This window comes from Nomascus leucogenys, chromosome 3, assembly GCF_006542625.1.
Source record: "Nomascus leucogenys isolate Asia chromosome 3, Asia_NLE_v1, whole genome shotgun sequence".
Lineage (NCBI taxonomy): Eukaryota > Metazoa > Chordata > Mammalia > Primates > Hylobatidae > Nomascus > Nomascus leucogenys.
Genome location: NC_044383.1, coordinates 64,991,686 through 65,010,375, shown reverse-complemented (window position 1 = coordinate 65,010,375; position 18,690 = coordinate 64,991,686). Strand labels below are relative to the sequence as shown.

At 36.3% G+C, this 18,690-nt stretch overlaps 1 protein-coding gene across 1 annotated transcript in view; it reads right to left on the bottom strand.

The window, feature by feature from the left end:
* The window catches only part of EYS (eyes shut homolog), a 1,808,075-nt gene that overhangs the window by 1,205,379 nt on the left and 584,006 nt on the right, over positions 1-18,690 (bottom strand). Inside the window, 2 exon segments of the mRNA XM_030809409.1 lie at positions 8,691-8,798; positions 8,982-9,078. Of these exon segments, the coding sequence (XP_030665269.1) occupies positions 8,691-8,798; positions 8,982-9,078 (205 nt within the window).

Genomic DNA, 18,690 nt, shown 5'->3' with positions numbered 1-18,690 from the left:
TGTCATAAATACATATGCACACACATATATACGTGTATTTCATACACGTATATATGTATGAAACTCCGATGCATCCATTCAATTAATCATCCTCCATTCCTCTCTACCAGGAGAAAATTACTACTCTTAGGATGCTACGTATCTTTCAAAGTATGTTTTAATACTTCACTAAATATGAGTTACATATCACATTATTCTGAGACTTATTTTTTCAGTCAATCATACATTTTAATAAATATTTAAGTGATATACTTTTCTATAATTTATTCACAGTAAGTAATGTATAGATGCTTATGATTAAGTTGTATTGCATTTGTTTTGTTTTCTAATGTTTACCAATATAAAGATATTGGAAAGGCATCACCTTGTTCATATATCCTTGCTGACAGTGCTGGATGTTGCCATGGAATTGGGTTTTGTGATATTAATTACAATAGATCTAAGAATGCATAGACTATTGGATATGCTTGACAATCAGATGCAAAATGAGCAAATAAGCATATAAATCAGAGAAACAGAGTGGACATCAGTGGACTGATTCACAGATATCTATGGCAGAGGCTAACTGATGATGGAGTTTTAGAAGTGAAATATATAAACAGTCTACTTATGGTGCTGCCTCATGTATATAGAATGAAATGTATAGTTCTGGAGGACAGAGACATAATTCAATTTGGCTTTGTAGGGATTCTTCGCCTCTTTCACAATTCCAAAACCTAAGTTATGTCACAGACTCAGTCACTCAACTGAAGGTCAGGGTGTGCCCTCTTAAGAGGAATCCTAAATAGAGTCACAGTCATTTTATGTATCTTTTTGAAGCCTTCCTCAGAGGTATCTGAGGCTATTTACCAGTATGACTGTTCTCTGGTGAAAGAAAGATATTCAGACCATTTAGGAGTTGCTGAATTCTGATTCTGAAAGTATACTTATCTCTGCAATGCTATTGATCCACTAGTAGAAATATAAGATTATTGAGGTCAGTTCAGATGAGGCCACAAATACATCTTCTCTTTGATTTTGTTTTTTTTTACCCACAATTCTTGTATATACAGTGTAGTTGATATATTTAGTAATAGCACAATTTTTACATTGGAGTAAGAGCTATTAAGGAGGAAAATCCAATTGGAAGATCTTGTCATGCCCCTTTAGACTCATGGAGATTTTAAACTGACAGCAATTCTCTGTTCCTATGGTATTTGTAGTGACTGGTGTCCCCTTGAAAGGACTGAACGTTGCAGGGGTGGTGATTCCAAACATCCCTACTTACCTCACCAGATTGGACAATGCAAAAGCTAGATAGGGCACAGAAAATGAGATGAATGATAGAAAATTGTTGGAAAATTAAACAGGATCTGATGCAAATTTCACCAATTCTAAAGGTTGGATCTCTATGAAGATAGATACACAGAGCTCCTGGTACCTGAGTCCACCTATGACACAGAAAGTTAATTATTTTGTGTTCTAATTAGTGCAGCTCCACTTGAATTTGTCAGAATGCCCTTTTTTATTTTTATTTTTTTTATTATACTTTAAGTTTTAGGGTACATGTGCACAACATGCAGGTTTGTAACATATGTATACATGTGCCATGTTGGTATGCTGCAACCATTAACTCTTCATTTAACATTAGGTGTATCTCCTAATGCTATCCCTCCCCCGCCCCCCCACAACAGGCCCCGGTATGTGATGTTCCCCTTCCTGTGTCCATGTGTTCTTGTTCAATTCCCACCTATGAGTGAGAACATGCAGAATGCCTTTTTAAAGATATTTTGAAAGACATAAATAAATAGATATCAATTTTCCTTAAATTGGCCTACCCATTCAATGAAATTCCAATCAAAATTGCTTGTTTGAATGTATATTTATATAGAATACAAGTTGATTGTAACAGAAGAAATTGCCAAAATATCTAAAGCTGCCTGAAGATTAAGTAGCCCTACTAGTATTGAGATATTTCAAAGGGAAGTAATTAAGATTTATGGCACTAGCACATGGATGAGTAACTGAACTAAAGCAACAGAACAGCAATAGAGAAATAGACATACCCTTATGTGGAAACGTGATCTGCAACTAAGAAGGCACTATAGATCAGTGAGTGAAAGATGAACTTAATATGCAGCAGACATGGCTTATTTATAGAAAAAAATTAACTCAAGAATCTGAGTTTATTTTTTAAGTGCATAAAGAATGAGATAAGAATACTTTATACCCATATTCATACTTATATATACAATATGCCTGATGCATCTACATATAAAGAACATAATTTTAATTATTTTAAAAGGAAATATAGAGAAAAAATACTTTCATCCTAGTGTAAAGTTAAATAAGATGAAACTTGCAAACCAAATACTAATAAATCAAATATATTAAAATTAAGTTTTAGTACATATAACTTATAAAGGTGAAGTGTCTATTTCAATCAGAACTTATATTCAATAAATACAACTAACAAAGATATTTTAAAAATCATATATAAGGATTCTTACAAAGCAATAAGAAGAAAAAGCATTAAAGAGCAGATGCTGACTCAGCAAGATGGCAGGATAGGAATAGCTCAGGTCTGCAGCTCCCAGAGAGAGGAATGCAGAAGGCAGGTAATTTCTGCATTTCCAACTGAGGTACCCAGTTCATCTCCCTGGGACTGGTTAGACAGTAGGTGCAGCCCACGGAAGGCAAGCAGATGCAGGCTGGGGCACTGCCTCACCCGGGAAGTGCAAGGGGTCAGGGGCCTCCCTCCCCAGCCAAGGGAAGCACAGAGGGACCTTGCTGTGAGGGAGGGTGCTATCTGGCGCAGATACTACGCTTTTCTCACGGTCATCGAAACCCACAGAACAGGAGGTTCCCTCAGGTGCCTACACCACAAAGTCCCTGGGTTTCAAGCAAAAAACTGGGTGGCCGTTTGAGCAGACATTGAGCTAGCTGCAGGAGGTTTTTTTTGTTTTGTTTTGTTTTGTTTCCGTATCCCAGTGGCACCTGAAATGCTAGCAAGACAGAACCCTTCACTCCCATGGAAAGGGGGCTGAAGTCAGGGAGCCAAGTGGTCTTACTCAGCAGATCCCACCCCAACAGAGCCCAGCAACCTAAGATCCACTGGCTTGAAATTCTCACTGCCACCACAGCCATCTGAAGTCCACCTGGGATGCTGGAGCTTAGTTGAGGGAGGGGCACCTGCCATTATTGAGGCTTGAGTAGGGAGTTTTCCCTCACAGTGTGAACAAAGCCGCCAGGAAATTCAGACTGGGGGGAGCCCACCACAGCGCCTCAAAGCCTCTGTAGCCAGACTGCCTCTCTAGATACCTCCTCTCTGGGCAGGGCATCTCTGAAAGAAAGGTAGCAGCCCCACTCAGGGGCTTATAGATAAAACTCCCATCTCCCTGGGACAGAGCACCTGAGGGAAGGGGCGGCTGTGGCGCAGCTTTAGCAGACTTAAACGTTCCTGCTTGCCAGCTCTGAAGAGAGCAGTGGATCACCCAGTACAGTGCTCAAGCTCTGCTAAGGGACAGACTGCCTCAAGTGGGTCCAGGGCTCCCATCCCTCCTGACTGGGAGACAACTCCCAGCAGGGGTCGACAGACACCTCATACAGGAGAGCTCTGGTTGGCATCTGGCAGGTGCTGCTCTGGGTTGAAGTTCCAGAGGAAGGAGCAGGCAAGAATATTTTCTTTTCTGCAGCCTCCACTGGTGATACCCAGGCAAACAGGGTCTGGAGTGGACCTCCAGCAGACCTGCAGAAGAGGGCCTGACTGTTAGAAGGAAATCTGAAAGCAATAGCATCAACATCAACATAAAAGATGAACACATGAAAACTCCCTCTGAACATTAACAACAGGAAAGACCAAAGGTAAATCCACAAAGATGAGGAAAAATCAGCATAAAAAGCCTGAAAATTTAAAAAAAACAGAATGCCTCTTCTTCTCCAAAGGAAGAAAATTCCTCACCAGCAAGGGAACAAAACTGGATGGAGAATGAGTTTGACAAACTGACAGAAGTAGGCTTTAGAAGGTGGGTAATAACAAACTCCTCCGAGTTAAAAAAGCATGTTCTAACCCAATGCAAGGAAGCTAAGAACCTTGATAAAATGTTAGAGAAATTGCTAACTAGAATAACCAGTTTAGAGAAGAACGTAAATGACCTGATGCAGCTGAAAATACAGCACGAGAACATCGTGAAGCATACACAAGTATCAATAGCTGAATCGATCAAGTGGAAGAAAGGATATCAGAGATTGAAGATCAGCTTAGTGAAATAAAGCAAGAAGACAAGATTAGAGAAAAAAGAATGAAAAGGAACAAACAAAGCCTCCAAGAAATATGGGACTATGTGAAAAGACTAAACCTACATTTGATTGGTGTACCTGAAAGTGACAGGAAGAATGGAACCAAATTGGAAAACACACTTCAGGATATCATCCAGGAGAACTTCCCCACCTAGCAAGACAGGCCAACATTCAAATTCAGGAAATACAGAGACAGGAAGAATGGAACCAAATTGGAAAACACACTTCAGGATATCATCCAGGAGAACTTCCCCACCTAGCAAGACAGGCCAACATTCAAATTCAGGAAATACAGAGAATGGCACAAAGGTACTCCTTGAGAAAAGCAATCCCAAGACACATAATCGTCAAGTTCACCAAGGTTGAAATGAAGGAAAAAATGTTAAGGGCAGCCAGAGAGAAAGGTCGGGTTACCCACAAAGGGAAGCCCGTCAGACTAACAGCGGATCTTTCTGCAGAAAACCTACAAGCCAGAAGAGAGTGGGGACCAATATTTAACATTCTTAAAGAAAAGAATTTTCAACCCAGAATTTCATATCCAGCCAAACTAAGGTTCACAAGTGAAGGAGAAATAAAATCCATTACAGCCAAGAAAATGCTGGGGGATTTTGTCACCACCAGGCCTGCCTTACAAGAGCTCCTGAGGGAAGCACTAAACGTGGAAAGGAAAAAGGGGTACCAGCCTCTGCAAAAACAAACCAAAATGTAAAGACCATTAACACTATGAAGAAACTGAATCAACTAATGGGCGAAATAACCAGTTAGCATCATAATGACAGGATCAAATTCACACAAAATAAAATTAACTTTAAATATAAATGAGCTAACTGCCCCAATTAAAAGGCACAGACTGGCAAATTGTATAAAGAGTCAAGAACCATCAGTGTGCTGTATTCAGGAGATGCATCTCATAAGCAAAGACACATATAAGCTCAAAATAAAGGGATGGAGGAATATTTACCAACAAATGGAAAGCAAAAAAAAAAAAAAAAAAAAAAATCAGGTGTTGCAATCCTAGTCTCTGATAAAACAGACATTAACCAACAAAAATCAAAAAGACAAAGAAGGGCATTACATAATGATAAAGGGATCAAGGCAACAAGAAGAGCTAACTATCCTAAATATATATGCACCCAATACAGGAGCACCCAGATTCATAAAGCAAGTATTTAGAGATGTTCAAAGAGACTTAGACTCCCACACAATAATAGTGAGAGACTTTAACACCCCACTGTCTATATTAGACAGATCAATGAGACAGAAAATTAAAAAGGACATTCAGGACTTGAACTCAACTCTGGACCAAGTGGACCTAATAGACATCAACAGAACTCTCGACCCCAAATCAACAGAATATACATTCTTCTCAGCACCGCATAGCACTTATTCTAAAATCAACCACATAATTGGAAGTAAAACACTACTCAGCAAATGCAAAAGAATGGAAATCATAACAAACAGTCTCTCAGACCACAGTGCAACAAACTAGAACTCAGGATTAAGAAACTCACTCAAAACAACACAACTACATGGAAACTGAATAACCTGCTCCTGAATGACTACTGGGTAAATAAGGAAATCAGGCAAGAGAAAGAAATAAAGCGTATTCAAATAGGAAGAGAGAAAGTCAAGTTATCTCTGTTTGCAAACAACATGATTGTATATTTAGAAAACCCCATCATCTCAGCCCAGAAACTCCTTAAGCTGATGAGCAACTTCAGCAAAATCTCGGGATACTAAATCAGTGTGCAAAAGTCACAAGCATTCCTATTATAATAGACATTAATAGACAAACATTAATAGACAGAGAAGCAAATCATGAGTAAACTCTCATTCATAATTGCTAAAAAGAGAATAAAATACCTAGGAATACAACTTACAAGTGATGCGATGAACCTCTTCAAGGGGAACCACAAACCTCTGCTCAAGGAAATAAGAAAGGACACAAAAAAATGAAAAAACATTCCATGCTAATGAATGGGAAGAATCAATATCGTGAAAATGGCCATACTGCCCAAAGTAATTTATAGATTCAATGCTATTCCCATCAAGCTACCATTGACTTTCTTCACATAATTAGAAAAAAACTACTTTAAATTTCATATGGAACCAAAAAAGAGCCCGTATACCCAAGACAATCCTAAGCAAAAGATCAAAGCTGGAGGCACCATGCTACCTGACTTCAAACTATACTATAAGGCTACAGTAACCAAAACAGCATGGTACTGGTACCAAAACAGATATATAGACCAATGGCACAGAACGGAAGCCTCAGAAATAACGTCACACATCTACAACCATCTGATCTTTGACAAACCTGATAAAAACAAGAAATGGGGAAAGGATTCCCTATTTAATAAATGGTGCTGGGAAAACTGGCTAGCCATATTCAGAACTCTGAAATGGACTCCTTCTTTACACTTTATACAAAAATTAACTCAAGATGGATTAAAGATTAAAATGTAAGATCTAAAATCATAAAAACTCTAGAAGGAAGCCTAGGTAATATCATTCAGGACATAGGCATGGGCAAAGACTTCATGACTAAAACACCAAAAGCAATGGCAACAAAAGCCAAAATTGACAAATGGGATCTAATCAAACTAAAGAGCTTCTGCACACCAAAAGAAACTATCATCAGTGTCAACAGGCAACCTGCAGAATGGGAGAAAATTTTGCAATGTATCCATCTGAGAAATGGCTAATATCCAGAATCTACAAGGAACTTAAACAAATTTACAGGAAAAAAACAAACCATCCCATCAAAAAGTGGGCGAAGGATAAGAACAGACAATTTTCAAAAGAAGACATTTATGCAGCCAATGAACATGAAAAAAAGCTCATCATCACTGGTCATCAGAGAAATACAAATCAAAACCACAATGAGATGCCATCTCATGCCAGTTAGAATGGCGATCATTAAAAAGTCAGGAAACAACAGATGCTAGAGAGATGCTGGAGAAAATGTGGAGAAATAGAAATGCTTTTACACTGTTGGTGGGAGTGTAAATTAGTTCGAACATTGTGGAAGAGAGTGTGGTGATTCCTCAAGGATCTGGAACTAGAAATACAATTTGAGCCAGCAATACAATTACTGGGTATATACCCAAAGGATTATAAATCATTCTACTATAAAGACACATGCACACGTATGTTTACTGCAGCACTATTCACAATAGCAAAGACTTGGAACCAACCGAAATGCCCATCAATGTTATACTGGATAAAAAAAAAAAAAAATGTGGCACATATACACCATGAAATACTATGCAGCTATAAAAAAGAATGAGTTCCTGTTCTTTGCAGGGACATGGATGAAGCTGGAAACCATCATTCTCAGCAAACTAACACAAGAACAGAAAACCAAACACTGCATGTTCTCACTTATAAGTGGGAGTTGCCCAATGAGAGCACAGGGAGGGGAACATCACATACTAGGGCCTGTTGGGGGTTGGAGGGCAAGGGGAGGGAATAGCATTAGGAGAAATACCTATGTAGTTGAGTAAAAAAAAAAAAAAAAAAAAAAAAATATATATATATATACACACACACACATACATATGTATATATATACACACACATATATATACATATATATATATATAGAGAGAGAGGCAGATACCATAATTAGGCATTTCTAAAAAGGCAAAATTGAACATCTCTAAATGTACATAAAATCGTTAAACTTCATATTATTATAAGAATGCAGGGAGACTACAGTAAGATATAACTTTACACATAGCCTAAAATGGAACACTCTGAAAATGCCAATAAAAACTTTTATTCCCTGCTTAGAGTACAAAAATTGTATTTTTCAAAAGAAATGAAAAAAATATAAATGTGATTTAGCAAATGTGACCATGTTTACCCAACGGTTCAACAATTCTACTTCTATGTATGTAACCTCGGATATACTAGTACTTGTGTATTTAGAGAAATATTTGAAACCTTTAATATCATTGTAGGTAAGACAAAAGAAGCAAGTAATGCAAATATCTGTAACCAGTAGAATGATAAATGTTGGCATATATTTAATATGAAATATTCTATAAAAGTTAAAAATGAGCAACAGATACATGCATCGATAGGAATTACAAAATATTATGTTCAACAACAATTTTTGGAGACTATATACAATATTGTTTTGCTTATGTTAACATGGAAACTAAAAGCATTTTCTTCAGGCACACATACAAACAGTACTATAAACTAACAGCAAGAGTGGTAAATAAAAATTTGAGGCTTTTGACATAAGTGATTGGATGGGAGAAATGAAGATGTCCTGGTACAAGCACAAATGTATCAGTGGTGATCAGCTGCCTTAGTTACATAATGGGCACATGTGTGCTCACTTTATTATTTGTTGAATTACACACATCAAATAATTAATTTAATAAAAAGTAGCTTCTCACCTGTTTGTCAGATCCACACATGTTCCATTATTTTTGCAAGGTTCAGAGGAACATTCATTAATTTCAATTTCACATAGAGATCCAGAAAACCCAGGTCTGCAAATACACCTTTTAAACAAAAAATTTAGTAACTCCATTAGTATAGATGTATAAAATCAATGCTTCAACTAATTGTAGCATGGCAAGTTTTTAATAAGTATAATTGTTGCTTAATTCATCAATTAAAATTCTATACCTATATACATCTAGACACATAAACATGTATCTAGATACTTTTTAAGTTTTCTGTACCTGAAATTGTTGACCATATCTTCACAGTCGCCATAATCCTGGCAGGAAAGGAAGAGGCACTCTTTCACATCAATTTCACAGTGTTTACCTTCAAATTCTGCAATGAGTATGAGATGAGTATGGATGAGCAATCCTTGTTACAGAGTAAAAAAATCAGAATCAGTAGTAGTCTAAAGAATACGCTCATAATGGAGGTTAAAAAAGGAAAAAGAAAATAACTAATCTCAAGCTTCTCATAAAACTCCATTTCACATAATGTGTGCATAAAAACATGCCAGTTTCTAGATTAATGAATTTAAATGAAATACTCAAGGGAGGAATACTCTACTAAATCCCCTGAGAAGGTAGCGATGTTGCCAATGTTGCTGTTGTTTTAAGGTATTTAAATGTTTGAACAAGAAGAATTGAAATGATCTGGAAAGCAAATGAATTAATGTGATGACCAATCTTAAAGTAAAATTGAGCTTCAATGATCACATTTATTCAAGGCAGTTAGCAGATGAGGCAAATTATTTAATTGCTTTTTATATCAAAGTGATTCAAAGAAAACAAATTATTTTGATTCATAGCTACATAATCAGTCATCCATTTAAACACATGCCAGTTATATTTAAAAAAAAAAACATGAAAGAAAATTATACAGGCTGATAAAAGAGGCAGTTGCAATTATTTTGACACATTTGTGTCAGAAAAAACCTGCATGATATCACTTTTTAAAATACAATGAAATATATTAATATTTATGATAAACAGTTAAACAATTCTATGGTTATATATTAACTAAGTATAATAAAATATATGTGTAAAACCATTTTTCTTATTAATATTTTTTCTGTACTAGTTTAAACATGTAAGAAACAAGATTTCCCTTTATTTTGCTTTTTCAGTGATATTACCAAGCACTAAGTAAGTGCAGCCTCATTATACAATATTCTAAATGTCAGTATGCAATCAGGCTAATTTAATTCGAGAAACAAAGAGTGATCCAAGTTACTTTAAGAAAACTGTATTCATTGTTTGCATACACATAGACCGGAATTGGAACTAAGAAGCATTTAAAGGGAAGCGTAGTCTAGCTACCCAGGAATGGCTGTCTTCCTTTCATAATACCTGTCCTTTATCCTTCTCATATCACTTTTTCTTCTCTTTCTATCACAAATATCTCAGCATGTTCAGTTTCAAATCACTTGTAATGTTGGCATGCAAGTGATATAGCACAGCTTTATTGGTCACTATGTCTATATTATGACATTTCAGCTTCAGCACCAACTGTTGAATGAAAAATTCCCTCGGTATTTTCTCACTCAGATTCCCAGGATAGAACATAGAATTGACTGACCTACTTCATCTTTTCATATCATACCATGCCACAGTCAATGCCATTCTCTGTGGTGTCTACCATTGGATCAAACTGCAAACCTGCCTCCTGTTGCAATTTAACAGGGAGCTTGGTGTTACACCTTATAAAATCTGGCTGCCTCTTTGGTAGTATATAATATGGAAAACTAAAAGTTACTTAATCCAAAAGAAAACAAAAAAGTAAAAGAAACAAAGTACAGATACAACAAATAGAAAACAAATAGCTAGAAGGTGTATTTACAGCCGCACATATAAAAAATTATATTAAATATGATTTTTTTGGGGGGGGTTTAAAAACACTTTATTTTTTTTTTTAAATTTTTTTGAGTTTTTAAAAATAAACGTTTTACTTCAGAACAATTTTAGATTTACAGAAAGTTGTAAAGATAGTACAGAGAGTCTCTGCATATCCTCCATCCAGTGTCCCCTAATGTTAACATCTTACCTAGCCAGGATATATATTTGAAAACCAGGAAATTAACATTGGTAAATTACTATTAACTAAACTCCAGACTGTATGATTTCACCAGTTTTCCACTAATTTTTTTTAATGTATTTATTTATTTATTTATTTATTTATTTATTTATTATACTTTAGGTTTTAGGGTACATGTGCACAATGTGCAGGTTTGTTACATATGTATCCATGTGCCATGTTGATTTCCCGCACCCATTAACTCGTCATTTAGCATTAGGTACACCAATAACAGACAAACAGAGAGCCAAATCATGAGTGAACTCCCATTCACAATTGCTTCAAAGAGGATAAAATACCTAGGAATCCAACTTACAAGGGATGTGAAGGACCTCTTCAAGGAGAACTACAAACCACTGCTCAGTGAAATAAAAGAGGATACAAACAAATGGAAGAACATTCCATGCTCATGGGTAAGAAGAATCAATATCGTGAAAATGGCCATACTGCCCAAGGTAATTTATAGATTCAATGCCATCCCCATCAAGCTACCAATGACTTTCTTCACAGAATTGGAAAAAACTACTTTAAGGTTCATATGGAACCAAAAAAGAGCCCGCATCGCCAAGTCAATCCTAAGCCAAAAGAACAAAGCTGGAGGCATCACACTACCTGACTTCAAACTATACTACAGGGCTATAGTGACCAAAACAGCATGGTACTGGTACCACAACAGAGATATAGATAAATGGAACAGAACAGAGCCCTCAGAAATGATGCCGCATATCTACAACTATCTGATCTTTGACAAACCTGACAAAAACAAGAAATGGGGAAAGGATTCCCTATTTAATAAATGGTGCTGGGAAAACTGGCTAGCCATATGTAGAAAGCTGAAACTGGATCCCTTCCTTACACCTTATACAAAAATTAATTCAAGATGGATTAAAGACTTAAATGTTAGACCTAAAACCATTAAAATCCTACAAGAAAACCTAGGCAATACCATTCAGGACATAGGCATGGGCAAGGACTTCATGTCTAAAACACCAAAAGCAATGGCAACAAAAGCCAAAATTGACAAGTGGGATCTAACTAAACTAAAGAGCTTCTGCACAGCAAAAGAAACTACCATCAGAGTGAACAGGCAACCTACAGAATGGGAGATAATTTTTGCAACCTACTCATCTGACAAAGGGCTAATATCCAGAATCTACAATGAACTCAAACAAATTTACAGAAAAAAACAAACAACCCCATCAAAAAGTGGGTAAAGGACATGAACAGACACTTCTGAAAAGAAGACATTTATGCGGCCAAAAAACACATGAAGAAATGCTCATCATCACTGGCCATCAGAGAAATGCAAATCAAAACCACAGTGAGATACCATCTCACACCAGTTAGAATGGCCATCATTAAAAAATCAGGAAACAACAGGTTCTGGAGAGGATGTGGAGAAATAGGAACACTTTTACACTGTTGGTGGGATGGTAAACTAGTTCAACCATTGTGGAAGTCAGCGTGGCGATTCCTCAGGGATCTAGAACTAGAAATACCATTTGACCCAGCCATCCCATTACTGGGTATATACCCAAAGGACTATAAATCATGCTGCTATAAAGACACATGCACACGTATGTTTCTTGCGGCACTATTCACAATAGCAAAGAGTTGGAACCAACCCAAATGTCCAACAACGATAGACTGGATTAAGAAAATGTGGCACATATACACCATGGAATACTATTCAGCCATAAAAAATGATGAGTTCATGTCCTTTGTAGGGACATGGATGAAACTGGAAAACATCATTCTCAGTAAACTATCGCAAGGACAAAAAACCAAACACCGCATGTTCTCACTCATAGGTGGGAATTGAACAATGAGAACTCATGGACACAGGAAGGGGAACATCACACTCCGGGGACTGTTGTGGGGGCGGGGGAGGGGGGAGGGATAGCAATAGGAGATAAATATGATTTTTTAAAATGCCAATTTAAAGGTAGAAGCAGACTAAATAACAGAAGAAACTACATGATATCTAAAATAAATTTATTTAAAACATAACAACAATGATAGGTTAACATTTAAAAGCTGGAATGATCACACACTATGAAACACTAATTTTAAGTAAGCTACCGTACTTATGTGGCTGGCAGACCAGGTAGTCTTCAGGACAAGCAATGCTTTTCATTTGCCTTATTTTTCTTACTCAATTCTCAGAGCTTGCAAATGAATCTCTGAAGTTACATTTTTCTAATTCGTTCATATGCTAGGTGTTGTATCCTCAGCTTTAGAAACAAAATTAAAATGAATTACTTCCAAGTTAATATGGCTCTCCTCATTTTAGGTGAGCAAGTTGTAATCATTCCAACATGCTTCAATCACTCTTCAATCACCATTGCCGTTTTCTATATTTAGTTTGTAAATGCCGTAGTACAGATATAAACAACTTAGATTCTATTTTCAAAAGATGTTTAATTCTTTAAGTATTTGATTGAGGTTAGATTTTTCACAAGTTAAAAATTTAGAAAGTTGAGCACATTTCACCATTCCTACTTTAAGTCTGGTTAGTTTTCTCTGGGAGGCAGGGCATTTTGACACTAAAATGATTCTTAGAAATCTTCTTTTGAGGCAGTGGAACTCAGGGGCACTGACTGGCTATAAAGAAGTGCCAGTGAGCCTCCATGATTTCAGCTGTGCTGATGAATCAGAACACTCAGGGCCCAGGACCTTGGGTAGCTCACAGGATAACCTTGTTTCCTGTGATTTTGTCATATTCATTAAGTTTGACATTTCTGAGATGGAGTTTTGTTACCAACTAGCAACATATGTCAATGGGTTGAGGAAATGAGATTGCTGAAATGCAGTAGACATTGGGAGAAAAAATAATATGAGGATTGCATTCAAAATAAAGCCAAGCTTTGCTGAGAGAGCCTATGTTTTAGGGATTTTAAGAGTGAAGTATGGATACAGTCACGTGCTGCGTAACATTTTGGTCAATGACAGACCACATTTCTAACGACAATGATCTATAAAGATTATAATGGACCTATAAATGCAGTAGGATATCTCATCTAGGTTTGTGTTAGGACACTCTATGTTGTCACTAGGCAACAAAATTGCCTAGTGATACATTTCTCAGGATATATCCCCAATTTTAAGCAATACATGACTGTATACTTAATCCCAAACTACATATTCTATAATCCTTAGTGTTAGAAGTTGATATTCATTTCTGTGAAAGGTACTTGTTTTGAATATATGAAGTTACAGGTAAGAAACTGTCCAAACAGAAAGTTTATTATTACTAATTTTATGCTGTTCCCCTGTTGTTTATTCCTACTCAGAACTATTTGGTTGACCATACTTTGTTAACTGCAGGGAGGATCTTCACATGCATAAAAGTGAAGCTTCTTAAATGGATACTGTCTTGATCCTTTTCTTACACTGTCTCGTCTTTGTATGGCTATAACAAACACACATGAATGGTTAGTAAATGATATTTTTATACTTCTGCACTCGTTCCTCCAAAATACACAAAATTAATTTTTAAAGCCTACTGCTCAAATGTAAGATCTAAATCAATCTGGATTGTAGGTATTATTTTTTAAAATCACTTAATATTTTCTCTTTTCTAACAAATTCAGCCTTTTTGCACTTTATGCTCTAGAAGGTAATGTATGGGACAGAGTACAATAATGAAATTTTCATAAAAATTATTTTACATAGCATTTTATCATTCAGGACTATATTTTAACAGTCTCCACTTCAGAATTGGTATTAGTTGGAGTAATTTGAAATGAATGTAAATAGGGACACCATACATGTATAGGGATACCATGGCATGAATTCACACAAGGTAGTTAAAAATCATATGTTTTTAAATAAAACCTCAAACACTTAAAAATGTTTTCCTTTCAAAAGTATTAAATGTATTATTTCTATTTATTCTTAATTAAATCATCTAATTTCTCTGTATTTAAAAGCTTGATAAAAAGAAAACAAAAAAACACCTCAGAAGTTTCTCTTAGCAAGTCAGATTTTTTTAAAAATATTATTTTATTTAAAAATATTTGTATTCAAATATTAACATTTTCTAAATAATTAACATTTCTAAATTTTCTAAAATAATTAACCAATTTTGTAAACATTTTCTAAAATAATTTTCTAAAATATTTAACCAATATAAACATTTCTAAAATAACCAATATAAGAAACTCTTTAAATTTAACTTTAAAAACTACGAAATATGAATATACAGAACTAATATTTCCAATAGTCCCTAATAAGATTTTTAACTCCTATTTTTAAAGTGAACTTAAAAAAAAGAATAGAAAAGCTAATATTTTAGAATGTAATAAATTTTTAACATGTTTTATATTTAATTATGATGTATTTTCTTTAAGGAATTTTCTAAATTCAAATTTCTACAGCTATTAACCTTAATAGGTATGTGCTACAACATGGGTACATGTTTTTAATTGTCAACAGGAGTAATTTCTAATTTATACAAACTGTTTTGTCAAATGACACATTTATTTGGTGTTTGTACTTGCATACCTTAGGTAATGTGGAATTAACATAATGACAGTACATATACTGGAGTAATAGACACATTTAAATGCAACTACTTGCCTCCCCTGATACTACAATTCCATCAAGCGTAGGATCCCAATTGTAAATCAATAGCACATGTAAATGATCTGATTCTGCTTCCACTACAGCTCCTTGCAAGGCATCTTTGCCACACTTTAGTCCTGTCATTTAAAGAAACTTCTGCTCCTTTCACCTTGAAGACATTCAAAGTAGCTATTTTAGAAACTAAGCTCTTTACATTAAATTAAGAAGTATTTGATAGGGTAATTTTTTTGCCTATAAACTGAGAAAATGGAGTAATTCAAAGTAGAAAGATAAAGAACCATTCATAAAAAGAACGTTAGAAAAGAAACACATGTCAAGAATTATTTAATTCTTGACATATATTTCTAGGCTAGACACACACATGCTAACATAATAATTCTACTGTATGCTCCAAACACACACATTCTCATGCATTTCATTTGAAGTCATCTTTACCTTCGTAATCTTCAGGTGGTTTTGTGGTATTTATTATTATTATTTTTTATTATTAGAGACAAGGTCCTGCTCTGTTGCTCAAGCTGAAGTGCAGTGGTGTGATCATAGCTCACTGTAACCCTAAACTCCTTTGTTCTAGTGATCCCCCCTGCTTTAGCCTCCTGAGCAGTTAGGACTGCAGGCATGAACCACCACACACTGCTAATTTTTTTAAAATTTTTTTGTAGAGATAAATATGTTGACCAGGCTGGTCTGGAGCTCTTGGCCTCAAGCAATCCTCCTGCCTTAGTCTCCCAAAGTGCTGGGATTACAAGTGTGAGCTGTTGTGCCTGGCCCTCAAGTGATATATTTTATATTTGATTTCTACCAGCTTGAAGTTGAAACCAGTTTATTCAACCTTTCCCACTTAATTAACTCTTTGCCTTCACTATATGTTTTAGCCATTACTGTAATTGCCATAAACAACATAAATAAAAACATGAACTTAGTTAAGAAGTGAGATATACTGGTAACCCAGCTGAGAGGGAGACCAGACAGTTCACAAAACTGAAGAAAGAACTTAAGTTCTGCCAGGATTCCTTCTTCCCCAAACGCCTCTATCCTACTGTATCCTACTATATACAGATCATCTCCACATGAAGAGAACATTGTAGTTGACTGTACCGATTGAAAATATCTGGCAGAAACAGAAGGCTTCTTCTCTCAGCATCAACTCTAAAGAAGGGGTCTGTACGCCAATATTCCAGTCACATGCATGCCCAGACTTAGGTAAATCATAGTTACCGGGGGGATGGAATTTACTATGTGTCTTAGCTTGGGTTCTTCCAAAAATAAAAAATAAAAAAGTCTAAGATAATGATTTTCTCACAAGTAGTTTATTTGAGAGGTGATCCCAGATCCCAGGAATTATTGCAAGGGAGTGGAAAATAAAGCAGGGAAGGGAGTAGTTTAATGAGCACATAATTGTTGTGGGTAACTGAGGCTTCATATGCTGGAGACTCTCTGATAAATCATGTGGAACATAACTAAAAGTTGTCTACAGAAATTAGAAAGCAGTGTTATGTATCCACAACTTGTCATCCCTTGTGCATATTTCTGGCATAAATGTCGAAGTGATGCAGGATTTTTCTCAGCCCATTTGGCAGACTCGTGGGAGGGGTGCCCCATCTACTTGGTCCACTATGCTCAAGCTTTTGGGGGAAGAAGCACATATGCCAGCGAGTGCAGGACCTGGCTGGCCACTCCAGATGCTGAAACAGGAGCAAGCTCCACACGGGCCCCCAGCCTGACCAGGTGTGTTGCCTTGGGGGGAACATGGTGGCACCCAGGTGAGGGTGCCTGTGACACTGAAGCCCCAGAGGGGATTTTACAGTGCTCCTTTAGTTCCACCATTCACAGAAAGCAGTGTGTTAGCAGCTCAGTTGGTGCCTTGCCTCGTCACATGGGGTGGCTGCCCTCCGCTGGGGAGGGCAAAGGTCTGGTTGGACAGCCTTTCTGGGTACCCTCACTCAGTGGGTCCCAAGCTGTCCAGTGTCCAAGAAGAATGAGTTCACGCAGATGATTGAAGGGTGGTGAAGGTGGAGAATTTTATTGAGTGATGAAAACAGGTCTCAGAGGAGAGGGGAGCTGGAGAGGGTACAGAAAGGACAGGTTGTCTTCCTGTACAACCTGAAGACAAGCTGTCTCTTCCCGAAAGTCAGGCCATCTTATCTTCTACTGACTGAGTCTGGGGTTTCTATGACACAGGATGGGGAGTGCTTGCTGATTGGTTTGTGAGTGTGCAAAAGTTAAAATGAAGACAAGACTCAAAGGTGGGTACAACAGTGTGGAAAACCAATTAGGAAAGGGCAGGTATACGTAAAATAGGTGAAGGGTGGGGATCAATCAGAGGAAAGCACACCAAACAGGAAGACAAGTTCTCAATCCTGTCTGAGAATTTAACTTATAGCTTGGCTTTCAAGCTTTAAACTGTCATTGGCTTGGAGGTGGTGTTTCACCAGGTACCCACCCTTATCTGCCTAGGCATTTGGCTGTCTCCTGTCACTATCAAAAGCTTTTTACCGCATCGTACTTTAATGGTTAATTAACTGGTGTGTTTCTCCCTTAAACTTTCAATTCCTTGAGGGCATATCTTCACCATGTTTAATTTTTCCAGAACCTATCTCAAGACTTGACACATCATAGGAAATCAGTATGTTTGTTGAATCAGTTAATAATATTTTTAAAATTTCTAGAACATTAACAACATGCAGTTACAAAATAGACATGTATTTGTGTACGGAGTACAGTTTATATAGGCAAAAAAAGTTGATTACAATAAAATAAGTTTCTAGGTGTGTAAATTCATTACATACTAAATAATCACAGCTAACACTACTGAGGTGTCAGAAATAAAACCCATGTGTTTATAGAAATCTCATAAAATGTGCCTTCCTATGTATTATTTTTCTATTTATTAAAGCTAATTTCTTACAGATATTGTGCCTGTTTTCTTACAGATATTGTGCCAAACTAATAAGATTTTATATAAAATAACCATAGTGAATTATTACTGTCACATGCACTTTTGCCTCCTCATTTTCCTGTGGAAAATGTTCACTATTCACAGAGACCCAATTAATCACCTCAGTTTTAGTCAGAAGACAGAAGAATTGCTGTTTATTTATCTCCAAAGCAGGATCACAATAGTTCTGGTGCTTAGCTATACTGATAATTTTTTAAGTAGCTTACTTTGAAAAAAGGATTGGATTATTTTTACTATAATTTTTTTACTATATATATATTTTTACTATATATTTCAATCACACTAACCAAAATAGCTTACCTGCTAAGCATGCAGTCTGACATAAACCC